This window comes from Pelodiscus sinensis, chromosome 1, assembly GCF_049634645.1.
Source record: "Pelodiscus sinensis isolate JC-2024 chromosome 1, ASM4963464v1, whole genome shotgun sequence".
In the NCBI taxonomy this organism is placed as follows: domain Eukaryota; kingdom Metazoa; phylum Chordata; order Testudines; family Trionychidae; genus Pelodiscus; species Pelodiscus sinensis.
This window is the reverse complement of record NC_134711.1, coordinates 37,647,589-37,674,709: the sequence shown is the minus strand read 5'-3', so window position 1 is coordinate 37,674,709 and position 27,121 is coordinate 37,647,589. Positions and strand designations below refer to the sequence as shown.

General features: G+C 40.9%; 1 protein-coding gene across 12 annotated transcripts in view; it reads left to right on the top strand.

Moving 5' to 3' along the window:
* Positions 1-27,121, top strand: part of PLXNB2 (plexin B2) — a 346,990-nt gene that overhangs the window by 256,816 nt on the left and 63,053 nt on the right. For all 12 annotated transcript variants that reach the window (XM_006122609.4, XM_075928258.1, XM_006122610.4 and 9 more), the window contains 9 exons: positions 956-1,056; positions 7,156-7,282; positions 9,753-9,903; positions 12,100-12,214; positions 13,078-13,180; positions 13,654-13,755; positions 18,328-18,420; positions 19,603-19,684; positions 24,626-24,798. In XM_006122609.4, coding sequence (XP_006122671.2) covers positions 956-1,056; positions 7,156-7,282; positions 9,753-9,903; positions 12,100-12,214; positions 13,078-13,180; positions 13,654-13,755; positions 18,328-18,420; positions 19,603-19,684; positions 24,626-24,798 — 1,047 coding nt within the window. The remainder of the gene's footprint in view (positions 1-955; positions 1,057-7,155; positions 7,283-9,752; positions 9,904-12,099; positions 12,215-13,077; positions 13,181-13,653; positions 13,756-18,327; positions 18,421-19,602; positions 19,685-24,625; positions 24,799-27,121) is intronic.

Here is a 27,121-nt window from a genome sequence, read left to right as displayed (position 1 = left end):
CATTCCAAAATTCTCTTGCTGCTCAACTGCTGCCGGATAAAAATACCACTTCTGGATGTATTTCCAAGCACTGGGTGATAGCAACAACTATGAGAGGATATTCTAGTTATGTAGGGAAATCAGAATAGGGATGTGAATGACTAGTCGCTCTCTCCTTCCCCCCTCTGCCTCTATCAGAAAGACGCAACAAGAGCTGCGGGGGGAGTGGAGAGGGTGCTTCAAAGCAGCAGCACCGCATGGAGCCTGGGGCCAGACCTGGGACTCCATGAGGTGCTGGTACTATGAAACACTACGTGGAGCCTGATGTTGGGTTCCCCATAGCATTTCAAAGTGGCTGTGCCACATGGAGCCTGAGCTGACCCCAGACTCCATGTGGTGCTGCCATTTTGAAACGCCTCAGGAAGCCTGGGGCCAGCGCTTCCCGCAGCGCTTTCACCTTCAAAGGCGAAGGCGCCCTTATCGACTAATCAAATTGCTGATGCAAATTGCATTGACAATTCAATTAGCCAAATAATCAATATTTACATCCCTAGTGGAAATGCCCAACCTACAGCAACTATTCTTTGAAGTTGAAAGTCATTTGTGCGATGCCTAAGTTTCTGCCCTGCAATATTCATTGTAATGGGGATTCCAGAAGGCACCTGCCTAATCTGCAAAAAATGTTGGAAAGGTTCATTTCCAGGCAAAAGCCAGAATGCATTTTGACTGTCCAAAATTCCACATCATCTTGGACAGAAAATTAGATGAGACTTGTAATGTAACAAAACAAAACAAAATGTGAGATTGAGCTCTATTTATATAGTCAACAAGTCAAGGATTAGGGAAGTGATTGATACTTCTCTGTGTGGCCATAGTGAAAGCAATGGAATACTTTCTTTGGAAAGGAAGTTGATCTAAATTGATCAGTATTTTCTTCATTCACATTGTGTTCATTTTTTTTACCTTCACTCTTTAGGTGTGTCGCCTTCCTGTCCAGGAATGTGCGAACTACTCAAACTGTTCTCTTTGTATACAAGCACAGGATCCCTACTGCGGCTGGTGTGTAATGGAAGGGAAGTAAGTATTGTCGATATTTTGCAGTGTGAGGTGGGTTAACACTGTTCATAGAGAGTCTTTGTATCCAGTGGTGTAATGGCTAATGCTGATTATTTTTATAAAACAAACATTTCTGTTAGTCACCCTGCTCATATAAAAAGTTGATTGACTTACATATTTGAGTACATTTAGAAAGTTTCTTTTATGCTTCTAAACATCACTGTGTATTTTATGATTGCATATTTTATAAGTCTGACAGTGCATTCAGCATTTTCCTGAAAATCAAAGGGATCGCACCTTTTTCAAATGCAGAGCATAGCGTACGATTGGGTATAGCAAGTAGGCAAGCAAGCAAGACTGCAATGAAGAGAACTCCTAATACCCAAGAAATATATATCAGTCCAACACAGTTTTATTATGAATTGCTCTGTAATGAAAGTCATAGCGTGCTGAGCTCGAAGCTAATCATAAGAACATAGGAACTGACACTAGACTGATTTGTCTATGTATGTAACTAAATTTAATATTTAGAAGCATGTATTCTTCTTCAAATGATGGTCCCTTCTCTATTTCTCTCAGGGCTATGTGCATCTGCCTTGTATTGCCTCCTGGCTTCGCCTGAGGCAATAAAGGGCACAGTAGGCCATCAGCATCTCCAGTTTCTTCTCATCACCGCATGAACTGAATCAGAGCTTCTACTCTCTTCTCATTCTTGTGATGCATTTTCCAAAACTTTACATAAAGACTCTTAGTACTGTTGTTTGTAGTTTAAATTTATCCTGTATTTTTGTCATAGTAGATCTATGACTTGGGACTTTGATTTGGTGTGGTTTCCAGCCAGACTTTGTCCTACCCCAACCCCAACCCAGCGAGTATCCAGGCCTAAGTACTGGATTATGCCAAAGAAGATTTATGATTTCAAAATCTGTGCCTTCTGCTCTCCTTCCCCCTCTCATTTTCCATCAGCAGTGAGCATCAACACTGTTTGCACTGCGTGGGGGATGGCCATATCGCATCCAGGTGTAGTATCTGCCTCTCTTTCTCTGTCCATACTCAAGAAAACTAGACTGTCCAGCTCAGGAAACTCTTTATGGAGTTTGCCTTAGGGCCTAACTCTGATCCTGGCCAGAGAATTCCCAGGTACATTGGACTCAACAGGTGAAGAGTGCTCCCCCTACCATAGAACCTTCATTGTGCTCCACTAGTACCAGTGCTAAGGACCCTATAGGAGGCCTGGCCATGGACCAAGGAGCTATGCACATAAATTTGTCAGTATGTCTTTTTCCAAGTCTAAGAGAGACTTGATACCATACATGATTTCTGGCCACAAAGGAACAAAACATTCCAAGACTCACAAGATCAACTGCCGGATCCATCAGTACCAATCATGGATCCTGGAACTCTGCCTATTCCAGCTTTGCCAGTGTAATGGGAGCCGTCAGTCTCCAGATAGCTGCAGTTACCCATGCCAATGACTCCAGCAGAATGGACCGTTAAGCCTTGGGAAACTTGTAAGTGCTCCATGTCCCCATGAGTTGTTTTCACTGGAGAATCTGTGGGCTCTAGGAGCCTTGATCCAATCACCAGCTTATAGTGTTATATAGTTTATGCTATGTTCCTGCCATTTATTTTCAGTGGTGCTCCAGTAGTTCTGATGACACCTCATTTGCAAGGTTTCCAACTCCTCTGATTCAGATTATATAGGTGTCTGCCAGAGTCCACTGCTCCTGTTCCTACAGCACAACTGCTGGCAGGTTTTGATGGCACTGTGGCAGTTCCCCACCTTACCAGGCTGGCCATACTGCAGCTCTTGGCCCCAAAATTCACCCTTTGAACAGACCTGCTTCATGTCATCCACAACCCTCATCAGTTAGGCACCAACTCTGAGGTACCGATTGATCCAGAGAGGCATCCCTCATCTTCTCCAGATAGGATCACCTCTTCAGATCTCTTCTCTCCACTGGAAAACTATTGACAGTTTCAGGAACTGCTGTGGAGAATAACAAATGCCCTGGGGATATGTTTGAAAGAGACTACAGGCTGAGAAAAGGTACAATGTCTCTCCAAAAGGTCAAAGTTTCTATTTCTCATCGTACATTCAACTTGTTGGTCATTCAGGCAGCATCAAAATATTCCAAGCAGCGCCCCCCACTCCATTCCATCCAATAGATAGGATAAGAGGCTAGACCTCATGGGCAGACAGGTCTTCTCAGTAAAGGAAGCTATTTCATGTTTCAAATTACTTAGCCCTGATGGCCAAGTATGATTGTATTAACTACAGATGATTGGCTGTTTTCTCAGATAAGATCACAATCAATTACAGGAGTTTTGCAACAAGGCAAGTTACGTGTCAGGTCTATGCTACAGGCCACAGTGGACTCTGCAGACATGGTATGCCATGTTTTGGCAACGGGGATCCTCATGAGGAGGAAATCAGTTACACTCCTGGCTTTCCCAAGGAAGTGCAGAACACTGTAGAGGACCTTCCATTCAACCAATCATGTATTAAGGTACATGCAGTTGCCATGACCACTTTCACCCATCGGTTGATGGCCATGCCATTTTTACCCAACACTTAACTGTACAATTCTGGAAGGACATTCTGTGAGAACACCTTAGTCTTTAGCCTATCGCCCTCCAAAATAACATTAACCTAGGTCTCACCTAATTGACAAATACTCAGTTCGAATCCATAGGCTCCTGCTTGCTGCCTTGCTTTTCTATGAAAGTCACTTTCCTCATTGGTATTACATCATCCAGCAGATTGATGAACAGAGACTCATGATGGCTAACCTCCCTTCACCATTTTCCATAAAGACGAGGTCTCTTTATGCCTTCATCCCAAACTGGTTTCTCATTTACACTTCAGTCAACTTATATGCTTTCCTACCTTCTTGCTCACATTACTAATGAGGATTGGAAACTTTATGTAATGGATGTTCTCAAGGCCTTGGCTTTTTTGAATGGACAAAGCCATTTTGGAACTCTTCTAAGCTTTTTGTAGCCATAGAGGAGAAAATGAAGAGGCAAGCCAATTTCCATCCAGGCAGTTTCTAAGTGGGTATCAGGGTGTATTACGTGGTGCTATCAGTTATCAGGACCATCCCCACTTGGAGAGATTCAGGCCCATTCCAGGAGAATGCAAGCATCAACTACAGCCACGCTCCATAACATGCCCCTTACAGAGATATGCAAGACGGCCCCTGGGAGTGTGGAAGAGGTGTGTACCAAACATTATGGTCTAGTAAATGATTTTGCTAGACGCTTTGTGCAGAATAGCAATCCTCCGTTCTACAGTCTTTTCACACTGTCAAATCACATAGGCACTGCTTGTTACTCATCTTCAGTGGAATACAATAGGGACCATCACTCGAAGAATAAAACAAAATTACTTATCTGTAACTGGCGGGTCTTTGAGATGTGTGGGTGGTCTCTATTTATATTCCAAACCCTCCTCCTTCCCCTCTATGAGCAGAAACTGGAGACACTAGTGCCCTTGATCACCTCAGGCAAAACTAGGAGGTGTGCTGCAGGTCACATATGTGTGAACCACTGAACAGAACTTCTTTCAAAAGCTCTAGCTCCAGGTACAGGGTGCATGCACACTGCTCTCAGTAGAATACAGATAGGGATCACGCATCTTTCAGTTACAGGTAAGTAACTTTGTTATCTATGAGTGTGTCGAATAATCTTGGAATGGCTCTTCTTTTTACACTGCGTTGATGGGGACAGAATAGGAGCTACCACCTTATAATTCTGCTTTTGACTGTTAGGTTAAAATAATCCCTTGGCATGAGCAGGAAGTGCTTGCTGTCTGCACAAAAGGGTTATTTAGTTATTGAATGCAGAAGAATTTCAAGCCTATTGCTTCCTGTTTAAAAAAGTGACCTGTCCCTTTAAGTTACAAGCTTGATGTTAAGCAGAACACTGAGTAACTAGGGGAAGGTTATGCATTTCACACAGGTTTGTGTAATGTAATATAGCTTTATCAGTTTGTTTGGTTAGCGTATATATAACCTTGGCGATTTAGAATATGTGAGCAAGTTGGACTTAGGCTACTGGGAGATGAAGGCTGTGGCATATACCATACAAATGGCAATTTTCTCTAGGTTTCTGATATAAGGTCTGACCTCATAATTGCAAAGTATTACTGGTCCCTGTGAGACCAGGCAAACATGCATTTTTGTACATTTTCTAGTATTTTATTAATTTACAAGGAAAATATAGAACTCATTTTTAAGTTTTACTTAGTTATACCAAATTATAATTCCTCCTCAAACAGACTGTATGTATATGCATAGGCATTTATGTGTGTGTACATAAATACATATAGTCTGTATATCAACAGTCTTCAAAAGGCAGTGTGGCCATTAGAACTAGAGTGATTTTGTCACTTGAATGCTGTTATTTTAATAGTAATATATCCATAAATGTCCATAAGCATTACTCAGGATTAGTTACCATTGTGCTAGGTGTGAATGGTGTACAAAACTGAACAAAAGTTTTGTGGGTTCTCTTCAGCTGACTCTTCTCCTGTTACCAAGTGTGTCACTCTCTTAGAACCAGTTATACCTTTCCTGTTTGCCTCCTGTCTTCTGGTTTTGACAGTCCACTTCGCCTGTTAGCAAAACTCCACAGCCTCTGCTACCCTGCTTTCTTTAGTAGCTAAAAAATGCCAGAAAGTGGACCTGGAGTGGAATCTTTCAAACAGGAGCCATAGCTGATGAATTGAGTCACTCTTGTAGTTAATAGCCCTCTAACATTGGAGTCAGTCAAGCCCACAGCCACAGTTTTGATGCTCTCTGAGTTTTATGCCTCAGTTGTGTGACTGCAGCAGACACACAAATAAATTTTTCACTTGGGCTGTAGAAACAGAAGACTGATCATAGGTCAAGGAATGTAAAGTATGATAAGACATAGATGGAACAGGTCTGATTTGGATTAACTGCAGGTAACTAGTTCATTCTCTGAGTTCTTTGTATTAATTATCTGTCCATAGGATTAGATTGTCTATTTTTATGGAATATAAAATGGCCTATGGGTAAATACTTGTGTTTTACTTTATAATCCTGATGTTTTACAAGCAGCTGTCCTGTTAAAATTAAAAACCTAACTGAAAATGAAATTAATACAGGTTGGACCTCCCTCGTCTGGCAGCCTCAGTACCTGACTGATCCCAAACAAGGGGATTTGCTGGACCAGGGAAGGTCCTTTCCAACGTGGCCCCTTCTGCCCTGGGCTAGGGCTCCTTCCTGGCTGTGGCTTCCCAGGCCAGAGTGCCGCAACCTGGGACGAAGCTCCATGGCTGGAGCCGGAGCTTGGTGGGCAGGGCCAGAACTCCCTAGATGCCTCTGTTGGCCCCTTAGCTACCGCTGTCAGAAGTTCCTGCTTGCGCTGCCTGCCCCTCTGTGCTCCCCTCCCACAACACAGGGGTCCCGGCTGAGTCACCCTCCTCCTGCAGTTTCTCCTGCCCCGTAGCCCAGCCTCCCTATACCTCCCAGGAACATCCGTGGTCCTGCCAGACCAGAGAGTCCCAGTTAAGGGAGGTACAACCTGTACCTGTCTTGTCTTATTATTTCAGAAACATTTCTGTGTCAGCCTAATTTTTTTGGAAGAAGTTATTTAAAGGTTTAGAGAACATGACCTATGAAGCCAGGCTTCATGAACTGGGCTTGTTTAGTTTGGAAAAAAGAAGATTAAGGGGGGACATGATAGCGGTTTTCAAATATCTAAAAGGGTGTCACAAGGAGGAAGGAGAAAATTTGTTCCTCTTGGTTTCTGAGGACAGGACAAGGAGTAATGGGCTTAAAGTGCAGCAGGGGAGGTTTAGATTGGACATTAGGAAAAAATTCCTAACTGTCAGGGTGGTCAAATATTGGAATAAATGCCAAGGGAGGCAGTGGAATCTCCCTCTCTGGAGATATTTAAGAACAGGTTAGATAGACATCTGTCAGGGATGGTGTAGACGGAGCTTGGTCCTGCCTTGAGGGCGGGGGGCTGGACTCGATGACCTCTTGAGGTCCCTTCCAGTCCTATGATTCTATGATTCTATGAAATTAGGGAACACTGATTTGAATCAACTTCGTATTAAATATTTATATTGTGTTGTCTTTTTGTCAGGTGCACGAGAAAGAAAGATTGTGAAAAGGCTAATATGCCGAACCATTGGCTATGGAGCCCAGAAGGAATATGCCTGGCCATTATTAGTGCACACCCTCAAAACATGAGTCGCAAAGCCCCGGGCAAGGTATGAAAAATTGAATATTTGCCCATTGTGTACATAAAACACACACAGTTTCTTTATTGTCTCCACATTGTGGGCAGTCGGTTTTTTAAGCTGAAGATCATTGATTAAGCTTGTGTAACTTTTGCCTATTTTTCCATTTATAAAATGCCTTTATCCAATATTGCTCTATTAGTATGTGTATGAAACAGTAAAATAACACACAACTGGTTAATGTTAATTAAGTGGAACATCTCCAAGAGTATTCCATGCCCTCCCGGTACCCACTTGTAGTCCAATCAGGCAGAAATTGAATGAGCAGTTGAGCTTTAAACTGTGCTTTGAAAGTTGACTTGTAATAGGAAGATGGGAATTATCATCTCTGAGGCTACGTCTACACTGGCCCCTTTTCCGGAAGGGGCATGTTAATTTCACCTATCGTAGTAGGGAAATCCGCGGGGGATTTAAATATCCCCCGCGGCATTTAAATAAAAATGTCCGCCGCTTTTTTCCGGCTTTTAAAAAAGCCGGAAAAGAGCGTCTACACTGGCCCCGATCCTCCGGAAAAAGCGCCCTTTTCCGGAGGCTCTTATTCCTACTTCAAAGGAATAAGAGCCTCCGGAAAAGGGCGCTTTTTCCGGAGGATCGGGGCCAGTGTAGACGCTCTTTTCCGGCTTTTTTAAAAGCCGGAAAAAAGCGGCGGACATTTTTATTTAAATGCCGCGGGGGATATTTAAATCCCCCGCGGATTTCCCTACTACGATAGGTGAAATTAACATGCCCCTTCCGGAAAAGGGGCCAGTGTAGACGTAGCCTGAGAGTGGCAGAAGAAGGTGCCAGAAGCTCTGCACTAAATCATTATAACCCCACTTAGTTAGCTTAAGCCTTGAAGCAGGAGGGTTCAGTTCTGTTCCAAAACCCAGGTATTTCGTTTTAACATTTATTACAATTCTGGGTATTCCTCTTATTTATATAAAAATGTTTAATCCCTTATTGAATCCTGCTGAGGTTTTCTAACTGAATCTATGATGAACTAATGGAAGCAAGCTGCTGCATTGGGACCACATCCTATCACTATCCCCAGGTGTTCAGATCTGAAAACTGTTAGTGAAAGTGTCCCATTTCATTAAGATTGCTTTGGTAGAGTGAGAGAAGACACTCGCCATATTGAGCTGTGTTACATCAGCAACTTAAATTGTACCTGACAGTGAACAGAAAGCCAAGGCATCCTCTGAACAATAGATTTTGTGTGTTCTCTATGGCTGACACGCTGACTAAAGTGAATAAGGCACCCTACGTTCTGCACTAGCTGAGATTTGCCAGGTGGTCTTAGACTCTAGCTCTGTTCTAGAATGATGTGTGATAACCCCATTAGGAGAAGCCGAGGCATGCATGACCATGTGGGACTGACCATTTTGATAGATCCATTGTTGGGAAATAATCTAAAAGAAAAACATTATAATCAAAACTGAGAAAAGAACATGGAAGTCACTCTCCTCCATGTAATTTACTCTTTCCAGTGATGCATCCTAGCTCATCTTTCATCATGGTCCATCTACTCATCTCAGAAATGTGGTAATTCCTAAAGGAAGCTGTCTTAGAAGGGGGAAAGAGGCTATCTAATTATTGACTATAGTACCAGTGGCTACGGAAATGGGGACAATAAGAAACTATCTTTAAAAATACCCTGTAATTAATACACCAGTGTCCAGCTGCATCAAATCTGTAAAAATACTGGGTTTCTTCCTTAGTCCGTCTCTCACCTTGCTCATTTCCCCTTTCTCTTACTTCTCCCCTATTGATCATGGCAGTAATCAAACACTTGCTGCACTGGTTTTTTTATCGGGACAAGTAAAGCCCACCCATACCACTCTCTCAAAAATCCTTTCCTTAGTGTTTTCACCAAGCCATGGTAGTATTCAACTTTCCTTTTCTGGAAAGTTTGTCTCTTCTAACTTTTTCCCCCCCAAAATCCAGCTGCATGACCCTAGCCAGCCTTGTGTCTGGCTTCTTTTCATTGTCCTTCATCTGTCCCATATGGTTAATGTTTGTTAACACAAAGACCGCCACAAATATTATATAAAAATTGCTCTGTTACTGGTATTGACCCAGCTGCTGAGAAGTGCAAAAAAGGAACCATTTGGTAGGACTAGTCCATATATAATTTTTTGTATTAATTTAAATGTGTGGAATAGCCGTACAGATTTAAATTAATAGAAAAGTGATAAGTGGGTGTAATAGAAAAGAGACAGAAATGAGATGATGAGCTGCAACTTTGAATCTTTGCGTGACTTTCTGTGGCACCCCATCCATACAAAACACTCATAATTGCACTTGGGTAACAGTTGACCTAGGTGCCAATGATCAGGGCCAGGAAAAAGGACAGCTGAAAATGTTGACATGGAATTTGTAGGGGTTTTGGTTAATTTTTATTCAGGTGGCTGTTTTTCTGACTTTTTTCTAAAGTAGAAATATGCCTCTGTACTTTCCACAGGTAGAACTGACTGTGAGTCCATTGCCAGATTTGACTGAAAGTGATCAACTTTGGTGTCAGTTTGGTGAAACCACTCAAGTTGCAAAGTTGATAGATGGGACTATTATTTGTGATCCTCCCCAGACAATTCCTCACACTCCAAAAGGTCAAGGTAAGAATACTATGCTTCCTCCCATTTATTTTATGTGGGGTGATTGCTACCAGCATAATCCTCATTATGTATTGTTTGCATGTAAGTTTTTGATGTTCAGCTCTATGGACTGATTTTTTCTGTTCTTGATCCCTTCCTAGCTTCAACAAAAAACAGTGCAGTCACTTCCATGCATGAGATTAGTGAAAATAGTTAGGTCAAAATTAAGGTTTTCCAATTATTTTGAAGAATACTAGCACTTTCATTGTTTACAGTAGGAACTTGAAATTAGAGAGAAGAGGCCAGAGATATGCCTTTCCCTGTAACGGTGAAAATCTGTCTAGATTTAACTGATTTATCTGACTCCCGGAAGCTGACTCCTCTAGCTTCGTAATGTTCTGAATCTTCAAACTGCCTGCCTGTTTCTCCTTCACCCCTGACCATGCTTTCTCATCTGGCACTTCTGTACAAACCATTCACTACATATCTTTCAAATTCTGTAACAAGTTATATGTGTTCTATGAAAGAATAGAATGTCATGTAATTAAAGATGTTATCATTCTGCATCCCTGCTAATATGCATTCATTTTCCATGAGCAATTGTATTTCTTCCAGTATTCATATGTATGGGGGGCTTGACTTCATAGCAGTGTTCCTTAACAACTAATATATTTTTCTGTATGTTATTTCTATTCTGCATGCAATAACGTTGCATGAATTATTACAATAAGTTTTAAGGCATTCTGATGGTTTATCTTTTCTTAGAAATACTCATGAATATGGCTTTCTTGATATCTGGCAGAATAAAATTTCAGTGTTCAAGCACATTAGCCATCTTTGTACTCAGCTGATGACAGTTAGGTTTAGTTACAGAGAGAAGAGCAACATACAGATGTTGAACTGCTGTATCAAACTGCTGAGAGAGATGAGATACGAGAAGGTACCAAGTATGAAGAATAAAATAACGCTCCAATATTTAGTGGCCAATTCACTTTTTCTAAATCTTCTGTAATCCAGATGATTTGAAAAGACTTAAATCCTTCTTGATAAAGCTGTTGTAGTTTGACTCGATTCAGCACATGAAGTGATATAGGAAGCCTATCAGGAGGAGCTAACATTAGAGTAATCAAGCCATATAGAAATCCATCTGGGCAAACCTTCAGAAACAATGTAAAAATACTCGATTTCACAGGCATCACATCAGAGAGAAAACTATAACCTCCAATAACAATGGAATGATTGCTGGTAGAATGTGACACACATTCAGACACAACCATTTAGTCTTGAGAAGCTCCACTATTCTGAAATCATCCACACTGCTGTAATTGTCGAAAAATTCCAAAGGAATGATGATATGTTCTAATTCGAAGGACACCTACTTGCAGATCCCTATAGTATGAGTTGAGTACAAACCTAACTGAAATTTTCAGGATGAACTAGTGGTAGGCAAAGTGGTCTTACAGCCAAGCTGCCATCACACTTTCAAGAAATTATTTGAGGAAAGCACAGTTTGAAATTGCTCAGTAGCTTGTGAAATAGTTTATCACAGGAGTTTAATGATTTCTGCAAGAGGAATTGTAAAGATCGTCATTGCTGAAAGCTCTGATTTCCAAAGATAGGTTTTCCATTCTTTGTCCAGTAATGATCCAGATTAGAAATACAAAGTTATGTACAACAAGCCCAAAGTCTAAAGTAGTAATTTTAACAATTCAGGAATTATTGTGCTTAGTGAATAACTTGTGCAAGGGTGACTTGTTCTAATTCGTAAGTGTTTATAGAGTTTTGTGCAAATGACGAGCAAGCACTTTTACAAGAAATATCTATTTATGAAAGTATTTTCTTAAAATTAATTCTTTGCATATCATTTTTCTTCTCTATCCAATTCTCATTTTCCTTAATGACTCAGTTTTCATCATTCTATTACTTTAAGATATTTCCATACTATAATACTATTCTGTAATGTTGCTTACTTACCATTTCTATTTATTTATACTATCCTGTCTTTGCATCATCAGATATTGAAAATTTGGTAAAAGTTAAGAACAAATAAAATTAGTCCTATTATGACTCATTGATTAATTTTGACCTTGTGATTATCAAATATTGCAGATAAATGTTTGTTTTATACCCTGAACAAATAATAATAATAATAATAAAATGATTGCACCGTCTTATGCAAGAGCTAACATATTCAACTTTATTTACTTTTTTCGGTAGATCATGTTTCAGTTTCACTGACATTAACTTTTGTGAAGAAACAGATATTTTTTGCATCGGCTACATATCCATTCTATGACTGTGAAGAAGCAATGAATCTTTCTGAAAATCTGCCGTAAGTATTATATCTTCTTGAGTTGTTGCATCATGCTATATGTGTTCAGGTAACTGAACTATTTAGTTAATGCAGCTGAATCCTTTTATAGAAAACCCCCCGGCGCAATCAGAATTCTTTAATATCCAAATTCTTCCTTTACATTTCAGTAAAGCTTAAGACATTATTCTAGTGCACAGATCAACTACTGACTAGTTATATTGCAAATGTTTTAATAGACATAAGATTTAAATTGAACATTAAAATGTCATATTTGCATCTGTACTTCGGTGGATTTCCATTTTTGTGGGTGCAAAAATACCTGTGTAACTGGGCTCCCCCAGGTGGATATGAACCTGGGACCTTTAGGTAGGAGCCTCTACAGCTTTAGCTATAAAGATAGCTGCCTCTCAGCTGTTCTGTAGAGTTCACTCATTCTTATCTTTCACTGTAAGTGGTCTAAGTGCCACTACATGGGACAATGAACCAAGCCCACTAGCTGTGTGGGTTACACCTACACTTAGGTTCTGTCAGCATCCAACTTGTAGATTGAATTTACATACTGAAGAGTCAGAGGTGAATTATCTGATTTGCAAGCATGAACTTGAGCTATTTGGGTGTCTAAGGCTATCAGGCCTCTCAAATTCAGGCCCAAAGTTCCTGTGATCCATACTATGGCTTTCTGATGCATGTTGCTGATACCAGAAGCAGGTTACCAGACAGAATTCTTTAATTATTCTCACAATGAAATTGTGAACTCAGCATAGTAATGATTTTGTAGTAAATAGTTCTTTCTGTGACTAAAAATTAATTTTTTTTAAATAACATTTGAATATTTAGGACAAAAAAAAGTCTTATTGATGCTCTTCACATTATATTTGTAGATGCTATTCCTGTGCAAGCAATCGATGGAATTGCCAATGGGACTGGGAAAAAAACATCTGTGAAGAGTCATCTTCAAAAGAGGATGTGATTAAACAAAATATGGTAAAATTTTAAAATTAGAATAGATTAGATTTTATTTGAACACTTGCATATTTTCTTGAACATTGCAAGTTGATCAGTTCAATTCAAGGTTTACATAAAAACAATTATTCTAAAATTAATTTCAGAAAATACAATTTTTATGACTTAAAGTGGGGGTAGGAATGTAGAGCTGTGAGTAGGAGGGGGAAAACAAGACAGAATAATTTCTTAGAGGATATTTTTGTTCATTTTACTATTTTGCTTTAATGGGAGAAATAAGATTTCAGGGCTGGAAAAGATAATGATCTACAGCTTTGGCATATTCTGTAGTCATTTTTAGTGTGTCTAATTTGAAAGGGTGTAATCAAATCTGTCATTTTATTTTAAGCATGGAGTTTTGTCAGAACAAGAATTCAATCATCCAAAGGCTATTGAGGTTTGTTTTGATGGATGATTTTTATTTTAAATGATGTATAAAATTCTTATCTCCATAGGAGAGAGAATGCCCACAGTTTCTAAATCCCAAACCTCCAATAATACCAATGGATTACCCAACAACAGTTCATTTTGAAGGAAAGAATCTAGAAAATTATCAGGTAAATGAATTAATTCTGAATAGTCATTTGACTTTGAGCTCATCCTAAATTCCTAAGATATTAGTGTGTGTTTCTTCTGGGTAATGTTACTGCTTACAAAGCTCTTTTAAATGTGTGTGTAGCTTAATTGTACTTTCCTTTGAATGCCAGGATACATTTTTTTACCTCTGTACTTGCTTTCAGAAATCCAGGTTGAAGACCAGACCTCGTTGAAGTCAAAAGCAAATCTCCTGTTGACTTCAATGAAGTCAAAATTTCATCTTGAACATTTAAATTGTTCTTGACCGAGGGACAGTCTCCTCACAAAATGGAACTCCTGGTGGAAGCATTTGTTGAAGAGAAAACAATGGATCTTTAGTTTCCATTAAAAAAGTGAAACTGCTGTTTTTCTGTCTCTCCCATTGAAAAAATTCAGTAAGATGTTACAGTAAATCCCCAAGCTATTATATTACATCGGGGAAAACTGCTACCAGAACAAACAGCTGAGAGAGGCCCTGAAAGGGAGGTGAATTCCAGTGAGTAGTTTTCCTTTTAAATTCTAAGAGAAAATGTTATCTGAATCCTCAAAAGTCAGGCAGGCTTTCACAATGTTGAGGAACTGAAGTCCCAGCTTCAAAGGTGTTTGAGAGAGCACTCGCATGCAGTTCAGTTTTTTTCTACAGAAAGATCTTGGCTACAGAATTCTCTTCTCTTGATATGCCATACTTTTCTATACATAGGCATATGTAAACCATTGTTTAGTGTGTGTATTGTCCTATGTGCCCAATTCATGGAGGATTCAAGTCTCTGAGGGCATGTCTACACTACAGAGAAGATTGACCCTCTGGAAGTTGATATTCTAGTGTTCAAATTAGCGAGTCTAATGTAGAACCCCCCCTCCCCCCCAAAAAATCTAACTCGAGGGCATTCCCTACTGGTGTCTTATATTCATCATCCTGTGAGGAGTAAGGGAAGCCAACAAGAGCACGTTCTTCCTTTGGCCTCCTGCAGTGTAGACACCGCAGCGGCTCGGCTTAAGGTAAGCCAAATCCAGCTATGTATTTTGTGCAGCTGGATGGCATGCCTTAAGTCGACCTGCCTGGTCTAGTGTAGACCAGGCCTGATAGTCCTCAATTACATAGCTTATTTGTTTTCCTCAAACGGTAGAGACTCATTTTAGTTCTGGAGGTGCCTAGTTCAGGCCTTGGTGTCAGTCAAGATAATGGCCATCTCACACACATAAGCATGCACCCTTTCATGGCTTTTCTATCTGTACTGTGAAGAGGGTGAAATACAGCTTCGGCAATGTAATTTGTAGAACTTTGAAAGAAGTATTGTGTGCTGTAACTTAAAGTGGAGAGGAGTAAGCAAAGAATCAGGCAATGTACCTTCAGAAAGATCTCTGATGAAATTTAGAAATTGGATGATTATAAAAATCTCATACAATTTGGAGAGGGACAGTCATTTGTGTGTATTGGGGTTGGAGATGTGGCATGTGAGATTAAAAAAAATGGTTTTAGAGCTATTCAGGAAATTATATTTGCTTTCCTTAAAGGTTCCTATAGTGAAATATTTGAGAAATATTTTTGAGTTCGAATATTCTTCAAAAGATGTTGGTGGTATTTCAACAGAAACTTAATAATAACTCCCCAAATAACTATTTTGAAATAAGTGTTATTCCTCGTGGCAAGCAAGAAGAGTTATTTCAAAATAACCAGACCCTTATTTTGAAATAGCTCCCTGCTGTAGACCAGGGCCTTATGTTTAAATGTATTGATGGAGTTGCATTGCTTTTAGCTTTGGTAAGTAAATCTTGTAAGCTACACTGAAGCTTCTGCCTACTGTCATTTTTCTTTTTCTCCTTTTTTTTATTTTGTCAGGCGAAGCCTTTTAGGAGTTTTCCTCCATTTTCCTCCTTTCAGGAACTTATATGGGAAAAAATCCTCTCTTCATAATACAATAATGCTCTTGGGAGTTTGCAGTGGAGGGCTTTGTTTCCTACGACTATTCTCAAACCCAGTCTTTTGATGGATGAAAAACTATCCTCTCCCTATTTTTGTCATTGAGAAAGGACAAGAGGAAGAGAAAACCATTGCTGCCCCTTGCTATTGCTATTAAAAACAACGAACAGTCCTGTGGCACTGTAGGCACTAACAAAAATAAATAGTAGCATAAGCTTTCTTGGGTAAAACTCACTTCATCAGTTGAGTTGAAGTGGAAATGAGAGCGAGCGAGAGAGAGAGAGAGACATTTTAACCTACCTGATCACTCAGTCATGGTTTTAGAAGTAGTCATTCTTCTACAAAAGAAATTCACAACCCAGTTACAGAGAGGGACTGCAGAACTGGAAATTATCTCACACTGTTACCCAGGGCTCAAATAAAGATATTAATTGGTTAACGCACTGCAAAGCCAATTTCTCCTGCCTTTTAACACCTCTATTTTCACATCAAAAGCTATGAATGGGACATATGCAGCCCACTTAATTAGCTTCATTAACACGGGTCCTACAATTGACAGGTACTTCTTTTCTTGTTATATATACCTTGGATTCTGTAATTTCCACTTCAGCCCATCTCATTAGATGGATTTTACTCACAAAAGCTCATGATACTTTACATATATTTTTGTTGGTATCTAAGGGTATGTCTACACTAGCCCCCTAGTTCGAACTAGGGTGGCTAATGTAGGCATTCGAACTTAGATACTAACAAAAATATATGTAAAGTATCTTATTGGAACGAGGTGTAGCAGTTAATCCGAACTAATGACTTAGTTCGGATTAAGGGTACGTCTAGACTACCGCGTTTTGTCGACGGAAGTTTTGTCGACAGATACTGTCGACAAAACTTCCGTCGACAGTTTGCGTCCAGACACATGGAGTTCTGTCGACAAAGCAAGCCGCTTTGTCGACAGAACTCCGTAGTCTGGACACAGTGTTACAGGCAATAACACCTTCTGTCGACAGAGTTCTGTCGACAGAAGGTGTTATGCCTCGTAAAATGAGGTATACCAGCGTCGACAAAACCGCGGAGTTCTGTCGACGTTATGTCGACAGAACTCCGCGATAGTGTAGACGCTGGTATTGTTTTGTCGACAAAAGTCCACTTTTGTTGACAAAACTAGGTAGTCTAGACACACCCTAACTTCTGACTGCCGCGTGTAGCCGCGGACAGTCAGTTTAGACTACGGGGCATTTAAAAATGGTGCCTGCCCGGGAACATGCAAATGAAGCCCAGGATATTTAAATCCTGGGCTTCATTTGCAAGTTCGAATGCCTACATTAGCCACCCTAGTTCGAACTAGGGGGCTAGTATAGACATACCCTAAGGTGCCACAGGACTACTCTTTTTTAAAGTTACAGACTAATGCAGCTACCAGTCAGATTTTTTTAATATGCAAACTATTGCTATTAGTTACATAAACCTTTTTAACCCAAAGAATAGCGATCACTCCTGTTTCTGGGCCACAGCTACATATTAAACAAATTTGGGCATCTCCAGCCTCAGACTTATTTAGATGGGTGCAGTGGAAGAAGGTGGCTTACCTATTCTTGCAGCAAGGCTGGATAGTTGAGTAACCAAAAAAACTTATAAAAGTATTGGGAGGTAACCATCTTGCCATGTACCACAAAGAAGGGACCAGAACCCCCCAGTGCCTCATGAAAATTCTAGTTTAAGGAGGAGCAGGCCACTGAAAGAAGTCTCAAAGTCCTCCAAAGGCATCAAAACTAAGGAAGGGACATTCCATGCTGAGGCAAAGAGAATAGTGAAACTTTGTTTTCATGCAAAGCTAGCAAAGGCACCAGCATGACTTGGAATTCTCAGATAAAGTTCGTGTAATCCCAAGATCAACCCTGCAGACAAAACCTGCCTGCTTTGGTTCATAAAACTCTCATGAGCCCCGAGCATGGGATTCACACAGCTCTGTTTGCAACACAGCTGATGAGGGAATGCGCGTGCTGGGTAACACTGGGTTCTGTTATTACTTGCTAAAAATGAATACTAGATACTCTCCTATTTTATTTGTGTTGCTCCGAAGCTTGACCATTAAATGGATGTTGGAAAGGGAATGTTGGCACAAGTAATAGACTGTTGATAATAGGGATGTAAACAAGTAACCAGTTAGTCAGTAAGCGTAACTCTTACCAATACCCTGGAACAGCCCCACAGTGGTTGGGGGCCAGCCACCCCATGTGCAAAGGGGGCCAGAAGCAGAAGCCAGCCTCTCCACAGGCAGGGATGCAGGCTTCTGCTGCCGCTCCCCCTCGCCCCCATGTAGGGGGGGAGGGCCAGGAGCAAAAGTCAGCAACCCCACAGGCTGGATGCTGTTCCAGCCAGGCTGGACCAGTCCTCCCCCCAACCCCTGAGATCCTGCTTAATTGATTAGCTGATTAAACCTAAGTTTTGACCAGGATTTTACACCCCCTAGTTGATACTATCTTTAGCTTTGGGTTTCAGGTAATGATTTAATTGGTTAGCTTTCTAAATCTGATCTTATCAATATCCATGCTGAGCAGTATATTGCTTATTTACATTTTATTAAGATCGGTGGTACTGTAAACATTCTAACATGAACATTTCTCTTGTATAGGATAGGTCTTTTAAGATTGGAAATGACCAATTTGAATTTGAGGCTTCTGTTTACAAATCAGAGAATGAAACTTTCTCATTCCAAAGTAAAGAGGTAAATATATACCCTTTCTGTCTTGTTATAATACAGTGTGTGTGTGTGCTCCTGGCCAGCCGGCCCACAGAGAGAATAAACCCAAATTACAGACTTTTATGGTGACTTTTTCACCCAAAGTGGCAAAAACAACTTTTGGAATAGTAATTTCTCCATTTCCTACTGCCACTTCTCCTCCCCCTCCATCCTGATAGCAATGATTTCAGCATGTATGCAGCTCAAGCATTCCTTAAACGATGCCTGTGGAAACTCTGGACCATATGGTTTTGATTCAGCCTGATCAGACTGATTGAATATTGAGGTAGGAGACAGAACTCTTGAGTTCTTCCCTGCCTCTGACTCACTGACCTTCCTGTGATTTAGTTTCTCAGCCTATAAGAATTTCACCATCCACTGGAATTAAGTGTGACCAATGTCAGGGTGCCTTTTCAGAAAAGAGAAAATGTATGCAAAGTTTGTTGTTTTGTTTACTAAGTTATGAGTCAGGACTAAGCTTAAGTAAATAAGCTGAAGGCCTACTAGCTCACCTCAAAAATTTTTATTTCTGAGGACTGATTAATATCTATGTCACTGTTACATTGATTTATATTCTATATGTTTTTATCTCACCCACTTTTTGGGACCTTATATTATGGTCATCTTCTTTTAAATACAAGAAGAATTCTATGTTTCAGAGCCAGAATGCTAATTTTTGATTAGCCAGAGAATGTGTATTTATTGGCAGGGAGGGCACTACACTGTTGAAGAGACATGAGGCCTTCCTTACCACTTTGAGTGAGTGTGCTATATTGACAGGAATACTACATCCTGATGTCTTGGGAACGAGGAGTTCAGCAGGTCTAGAGATGACAGTTTCAAGCAATTACTGACACACTCAATACAATATGCTAGCTGCTTGGATACCTACCACTGAGTCACATCATGAAAACTGATGATCTTATGGCAATCCAATACTACTCTCTGTTGAACCTTCTAGGTTCTGATTGCTATGGATTAAATTCATTATAAATAGTTTCCCTGAATGCATTTGGCTAAGAATAGAAACAGACCATAGATTTGAAGTGTTTTAGATGGCTTCTGAATCCTCATAGATAATGTTATTAAGAATTATGGGATGCAAATAATAACCTTCCAGAATTAAAATAAGCAGATGCAAATGTCTTCCTGTGTCATCTTTTCCAGTTTTCCTATGGTACAAATGAAACTCTGCCACTTAGTCTGTTCATTAAAACGGATGAGGTCAAGATTGACAGTAAACTAATGGGTAAGTATGAATTATGGGGCTCGGGGAGTGAAATTACGGTAAATTGAGATTTATTCCCATAATACAGGCAGTCCCCGGGTTACGTACAAGATAGGGACTGTAGGTTTGTTCTTAAGTTGAATTTGTATGTAAGTCGGAACTGGTACATATTGTAGGGGAAACTCTAGCCAAACATTTCTCCAGAGCTCAGTTTTATTCTCTCACACCTCACTTCCCTCAGTCCTTTATTCTCAAGCTGAGGTGTCTGCTGAGAAAAGCCGCTCCGCGTCTCCCTGGTCTGCTGGGGGGAAGCAGCTAGTGCGGGGTTGCCTCACCCCGTTTGTAAGTAGGGATCTGATGTAAGTCGGATCCATGTAACCCGGGGACTGCCTGTACATTTTATCTTCATGAATCCACAAATGTTACCTTCTCAAATTTTACTGATTTTAGTAAATAACTTCATTAAATCTAGCAAGGATTATGCATGAATTGTTTGATTCTGCTGGGAAATAGGGATGTCATGACTACATGGTTAACCAATAAGCCTGGGTTTAATCCTGTCAACTACATGCACCTTCCCTCCCCCCCACTGCCTCTGTATCAGCCTCACTAAGGGCAGAGGCTGCTCTGTGAGGTGCCAGCCCAGTCTCTGTCAGCAGGGAGCTCAGGCCCCCGCAGACAGGGGTTGCTGCTGCCCTGCTGCCTCTAAACCAACTCCCGCATGCCAACTCTCATTGCTGCCTCTGACACAGAGGCAGCAGCAGTGTGGCAGGGGCTCCCCAGGAGTTGGGCCAGGAAACTGACGGGCGGCAGACTTGGGGAAGCGGTGGGTAGAGCAGCTGGGGTGCTGCCGATTGGTACGGGAGCACCGCCCCTCACCTCGCCCCCTCTCCTCCACCGCCGCTTGCAGCCCCAGCTGGCCTGTAGCAGGTAGCTGCGTGGGGCTTTCCCCCGCATCACTGCAAAACGGTGGAGGGTTCGCCCCTCGCCGCCCTGTTCCCAGCTGACCCCGCCCCTCAGCTGGCCCCAGTGCAGGTCCAGGCAGACCCGTCACAAGAGTATAATCCCCTTTCCCTTCCTCCCCTTTCCTTTCCCGGCCTTTGAGCGTGCGTGGGGCTCACAAGAGCTCTAGTTGTCCGGCTGGCTGGAGCACTTACGGGTTCCAGTTGGTGCCAGACTATCACGAGTGCCGGAAAATTGGAGTTTTACTGTACATGCTATCTGACATCCCTACTCTGAAAAGCAACTCTCTTTAAAAATGGTATTATGAAATGTCATTGTTAAGCTCAGTGATTTGATAGCAAACTTACTCTCTTCACAGGTAAAAAGGTGAGTTTTCTTAATGCCATATCTACAAACCTCACTTAATTGTCATAATCAATGATAGATTCTGTAGTCTTCTGTTTGGTTTATATTGAGAAATCCAGAAAAGTATTCATTTTGCCTTAATCTTAGTACTTTTGTGTGCCATAGAATTAAGGTATGAAAAATGTGTTACTGCACAAATAAAAAGTCATAATCCCTGCCATAAATTGCTTATTTATTTATGTATTTCAATTTATAATGACATAAAACATTTGAATTAAGTTTATGATCCTGGTCTTGTAAGCTATTGTATGCTGGCAGAGCCCCAGTGAAAACAGTTAAGTATCTCCTACATAACAATTCTTAAGATTAAGGTCTTGTAAACATACCGTTATAGTGCTTGTTACTGTGAGTTGAATGAGACCAATCTCACTCATAAATAATGTCCCCATGTAGATAAAAATCTTGTTTTAGAGGGATTTCCCTGTGTTGCCTCTGCAAGGCTGAGAGCACTTTTTAACTTTTGCCATTTCTTCTTTTACGGGTAAGTCACATTGTAATGGTGCAGCATCAGTAGTTCCATTCCAAAAAATTGTGAAGTTATAAATCGAGAATCTTCTAGAATCTGGTGGGGAGGGAGGAAGGAATAACCAGAAAAAAAGAAAGGGGGAGAGGAAGCAGTGATATTATTAAAGGAAAGCTCTTTTTCAAATACAGATCTATAATGATCACAAAGAGAAGGCTGACGATTTAGCCAAAATGCCTTTTTTCTTTTTTGTTTGAATGTTTTTTTTATCCAAATTCTCCCTTGCTTTAAAATTTCCTTAATATGTGAAGTCCATAGAATAATGGTCTTTAAACATCATACTGCACCTTGAAAGGAACTGACTTTGGAGGAATGGACTTTGTTCAGTTATTTGAATTCCAGCACTTTTGAACTCTCCAGTAAAGAAGCCTCTCCTTTGTATAATGCTAGTGAATGCTAAGTTATGATAGCATTTTAAATCTCAGACCACTAAGGGTTCTGAACTATACGAAATCCAATATATCTATACCTTTTATCCTTTGTCCTTGTTATCAGTTACTTCACAGCCAGTATCTAAAGGCAATGGATAAAGCCTGAATCTAATGAGTGGCTTGCTGCTCCTATATTTAATGAGTTGGTCAGAGAGTGAAGGACTGTTTAACACTTTAAGATTATCTTTCCCTGCCCTTTCATGCCACTGGGTGTGAGAGACTTCAAGATGTTGCAGTGCTTACTTGGTTTGTAAAGAAAGGGAGTGAGACTCCCTTGCCAGCCAGTGAAGGATGATGAAGTAATTCAGCAAATATGTTCCTTTGCTTTGTCAGGTTGCCATGTGGTGGTGTGGGTGGAAGTTATAGGATGTGTGCAGGCAAAGGGAGGATTTAACAACCTTGCTTGTTAAAAGTTTCTGTGCAAGAACAGTCTATTACCAGTTTACGAGTGCTGGATTAGGAAAACGATCTGTTACATATTGCAAATTATGTTCACGTTTGTAGATGTGGGAAAAGCTTTCTCTGCTGCTGCCTGTGTTGAGTGTTCCTAGGATAAAGGGAAGTGTTAACTCTGTTGTTGAAATGGGGGTTGTCAGTCTGGCACCTTTCCCCAGCACTAAATTTGCTTTTATTTAAAAATTGCAGAATGAACGAGTAAATAAATAATCTATTGAAAGTGCTTTGGTGCCTGAGCGACTCCATAGCTGAGTGGTTTTCAGATAAAATTAGCTTAGTGTACAAGTAAAAAGAGACTCTTCCTCACCTTTCTTAGTACTTCAAATCCAAAGAAAAGCTCCCCCCAAGGAAGAATCATATTGAAGTCGTTCAATAATGTGTGTTACAGAGAGACCAGCTATTCTGGGCACCACTCTATCGTGCATGCCTTGCAAAGACATGACAGCACTGCAGAGGTTAGAGATGAAAAAAATGTTTTTTACATTACTGAGTTAAAAAGTAATCTGGCATGGTAGTCTCTTGGGTTTGGCATTAAAATCTATTGCTGTTACTTCAGTGCCTAATTGGTTACTATTAAATTAAGTAGCTTCTTTCATTCCTTTTCATAAAAATGCACTGAAAAGCTAAAAGTTGGAGAATAATGTAGGTGATGCTCTGCCAGAGTTCTAATCCTCTGGGAGCTAAAGGGCGGATGCATGCCCTTTTCAGCCCGACATTTGGAGATGGACTTAACCTGTGCATTCCAAAAGCAGCTGTTCCTCCCTCTCATCCCCCTCGCCACCTTCATTCAGCAATGTGTACTTGCTGCACTTCACGTTAAGGAAGGACCCCTTCTCCAGTGCTTTCATTGTCACTTGGTAAACTGACTAGCAAAAAAGGAAAGCTGCGGGGCTGCTTGTGCTACTTACATACCCCTTCTTTCCTGTGTGGCACCTCTTCAGCCTATCCAGTTTCCACTATAGTAGCTATCAAGTGCATGTCCAAAAGTTCTCTTCCAAACCTTGGCTTTTCTCAAGGTGCCATAATGTTTGGCTGTATAGAGAGGCTTCAGCTTTAACTACTAAGGTTGTGATTATGTAGCGCAACAGAGACCAAGAGCCCATCTACATGGTACTGGCAAAGCACATTTGAGGGGTCTGAGTTGTAGAGCATTCTGTGTACTTGATTATAAACTAGGTATGTTTTAGTTCGTGCCAGCAGGGTCTACACAGAGCAGTCAGAGCAGTTTACAGATAACACCCCCCTCGTGTGTTTTGCTGTATTGCATAGACAACCATAAGGTCCAAGGTAAGCATTGTTCTTTGGGAACACTGGTGCATGGTTCAATAAAAGGAGCATCGTTCAGTAGCAAGCCAGCATAACAGTTGTATTACATTCTCTAAATGAGATGTTTGGCTCTTTTAGTTGCTAGGTTACTCACTGCATTTTAACTGCAGTTTTTGCAGAAGGGGTGGTGGATACTTAAGAGGTGGCTACTCAAAAGGAAAAGAAAATTGGGAGTCACTAACTGAAAGGGAATAATAAAAGGCCAGGAATGAATTAATGAGCATTTGCTTTGGTGTGCAGAAACTACTAGCTTCTCTAGCTGAATGCTTCAAGGCAGATTTTTATAGTGTTGGTTTTGGCCTAAATGACTTGGGAGAACCCTACTTTCTTTGTCCCTGTGATACACTGATATGTCTATGATCAGCAGAAAGGCTGATGCTAGATAACTCCTTTGAACTCTGGAATACTCTCCTCCCTCTGTCTGAAATAGCCTGGATTTTTAATGGTTTTTGGTACACCTGAAAGATCTGTTTGGTTCAGCTGACCTTTGAATAGACATTTAGGCTGATATATGGGGGGGTTGTGGTATTTGAAGAGCGGTAGGTGAACAGATTGATCTGTAAATGGATTTCTAATTTTAAATAAGTGGTAGGGCGTTCAGAGCCTGTTCATGGAAGCTTTTCTTTTGCTAAATTGGCAGACAGTAAATAAGTAAATAGAGCTGCTCAGTTTTCAGTAAATATGTTCTATGTAGCTAAATACATACTCTGTGCAGGATTGGCCTATTGAATGGGAAGACTCTGGCTAGGGCATTACACTTTTTCTTCCCCATCATCTTGTTAAAAGAGAGCATATCCTTGAAACTATAATTGACTTGACACTGTGCACTTGTAAATCTTTTTATAATTGTCATTTTAGTGACTTTATACAACTGCTCTTATGGCCGAAGCGACTGCAGCTTGTGTCTTGCGGCTCATCCTGACTACAACTGCGTCTGGTGTGAAGAAGAGGGCAAACCAAGCAAGTGCATTTATAAGAATCTGTGTCACGATCCTCCTACCGAGACATGTCCTCATCCAGTCATTACTCGGGTATGATCTCCTCCCTTCCCTCCTCTTTCTCCCCATGTACTGTGATTCTTTATCAAAGATACCTCTGAGAACATTGCATGCTGAAAAAGGCTTGGTCAAAGCATTTAAGTAAGCTTCTAAATTAGCTGCCAGGAGATGATATTGGCATAGTGGGTCTGCAAAGTTTGCCAAGAGAGAGATCATAGAATCCTAGGACTGGAAGAGACCTCAGGAGGTCATTGAGTCCCAGCCCCCTGCCCAAAGCAGGATCAATCCCAACCAGAGCTTTGTCAAGCTGGGACATAAAAAACTCTAGGGGTGGAGATTCCACCACCTCCATAGGTAACCCACCTCCATAGGTAACCCATTCCTTTACCTCACCATCCTCCTAGTGAAATAGTTTTTCCTAATATCCAACCTAGACCTCCCCCACTGTAACTTGAGACCATTGCTCCTTGTTCTGCCATCTGTCACTACTGAGAACAGCCTCTCCATCCTCTTTGGAACCTCTCTTCAGGAAGTTGAAGGCTGCTATCAAATCCCCCCTCACTCTTCACTTCTGCAGACTAAACAAGCACAGATCCCTCAGTCTCTCTTTGTAGGTCATGTGCTCCAGTCCCCTAATCACAATCTAGTTGAAACCATGCTAGCAGTACTTAAACATGATGGTTGGTACCATGGAGCTAGTGTAGTTCACTTGACCAGTATGGATTTATTTTTATTTGAGTTCTGTGTTACCCAAGCATGTTGTAGACCACACCTCAACAGGACTATGAATATGTTTCAAGTTGTCATCACCATTCTTCCATTCTTTATCACTAGATGAGGGAGGTCACAATATCTTTCTCTGTTGTAACATGTGTTGTAAGCTATCCCACTGCCTGCTGTGTAGTTAGTCACTGGTCTTTTGCTATACCTGTATTTCTCCTTAGTGATTCAGTTTATAGCACTGACTCTCAGCCTTCTGACTCCATAGCTGTTGACTTTCTTAGGTGGAGACCCAGGGTATGTCATTTCCCTACTGCCACTGTGTTATTCCCAGAAAAAGACAGACTGCCTCAATAGGCCTGCTTGCTTCTCTTGTGAGAGACAAGGTACCACATGATTCCTCCAGTTATGTTAGTACGTAGCCCTTTCTGAGCGAGTCTCTTTATTCTTAGGATAAAAGCATTTACAGAGAAAACATTAAAAACCATAAAAACCCAATAAAATGTAAGAGATTCCCCCTCTTCCTCAAAACTGCCTCCAGCATGGGCTCTGTCAATGTCCCTCTCCCCCCACATACACAAACACACACACACACACCCCATACCCAAAGGAATCTCTTTTGTGATCACAAAGTCATAATAACCTTAGCTCAGAGCAAGCACCCAGTTTTGCAGGATCACTCAGTAAGCTAAGTCTATCTAACCCTTCCATTCATGGAGTAGAGCTTCTTTTTATTTTCTGTATTGGGAGGAAGGCTCCGAGACTACTTAAATTCAGGCTATATATTCAAAATGCAATTCTTTTTTCAGTGGATAATTCCGAGTGGGTCTTTGAACTGTTTGTCTATGACAGGTGATCAGCAGACAAAATCCTCACCCCTTCCCAGTCTCCAAGATGAAGCTTCAAAGACTGAGTCCCTGGGTGATGTTTTCAAACCCATCCTCCTCAGTACTTCCTAGGAATTCCGTTTCACACACATTGTCCCAAAAGTTCAATTGTGTCTAATGTATCATTCAACAGAGACTTAAAATTCACGTGATCTCCAAGCAATGTATTGTTCAGTATCCCAGAGAAATTGCATGTCATTCCACAATAACACATACACAGTTGCATTTGTACTAAAATGGACTTCTGATGGGTTCTCCTTCCTCTTCCTCCCTCCCCTGGAATGGGGGTACCACTATGTCCACCAGCCTGGGTTCCCTTTAACACTGTACTGCTTTGACAAGTTTCAAAGCTCTCTCAAGCCTGCCCTTTCACCAATACAGTAGGGACACACCTAGCTACAGCATATGCAGGCAGGTTCTTTAACCAGCCCCTGTACAGGTAGGCTTCAGCTAGTGCACCTCCCAGTTGCTGAGGCACACATCCCCTCTAGGTGTTAAACCCCAAATCATACTATCTTGTGGTGCACTGGGAACTGAACTACATAAACGCATAGAATTTGCTCCCTTCCTCGCTGTAGAGAGGAATATGCAACAGTGTTCTTCCACTGAATTATGATTCCCACACACTGGTTTTAGTAAAGCAAAAACAAGTTTATTAACTACAAAAAAAATTATAAATGATAACGAACAGATCAAAAGCAGATTACCCTGCAAATGAAAAGTACAAACTAAGTTCAATACACTAAATA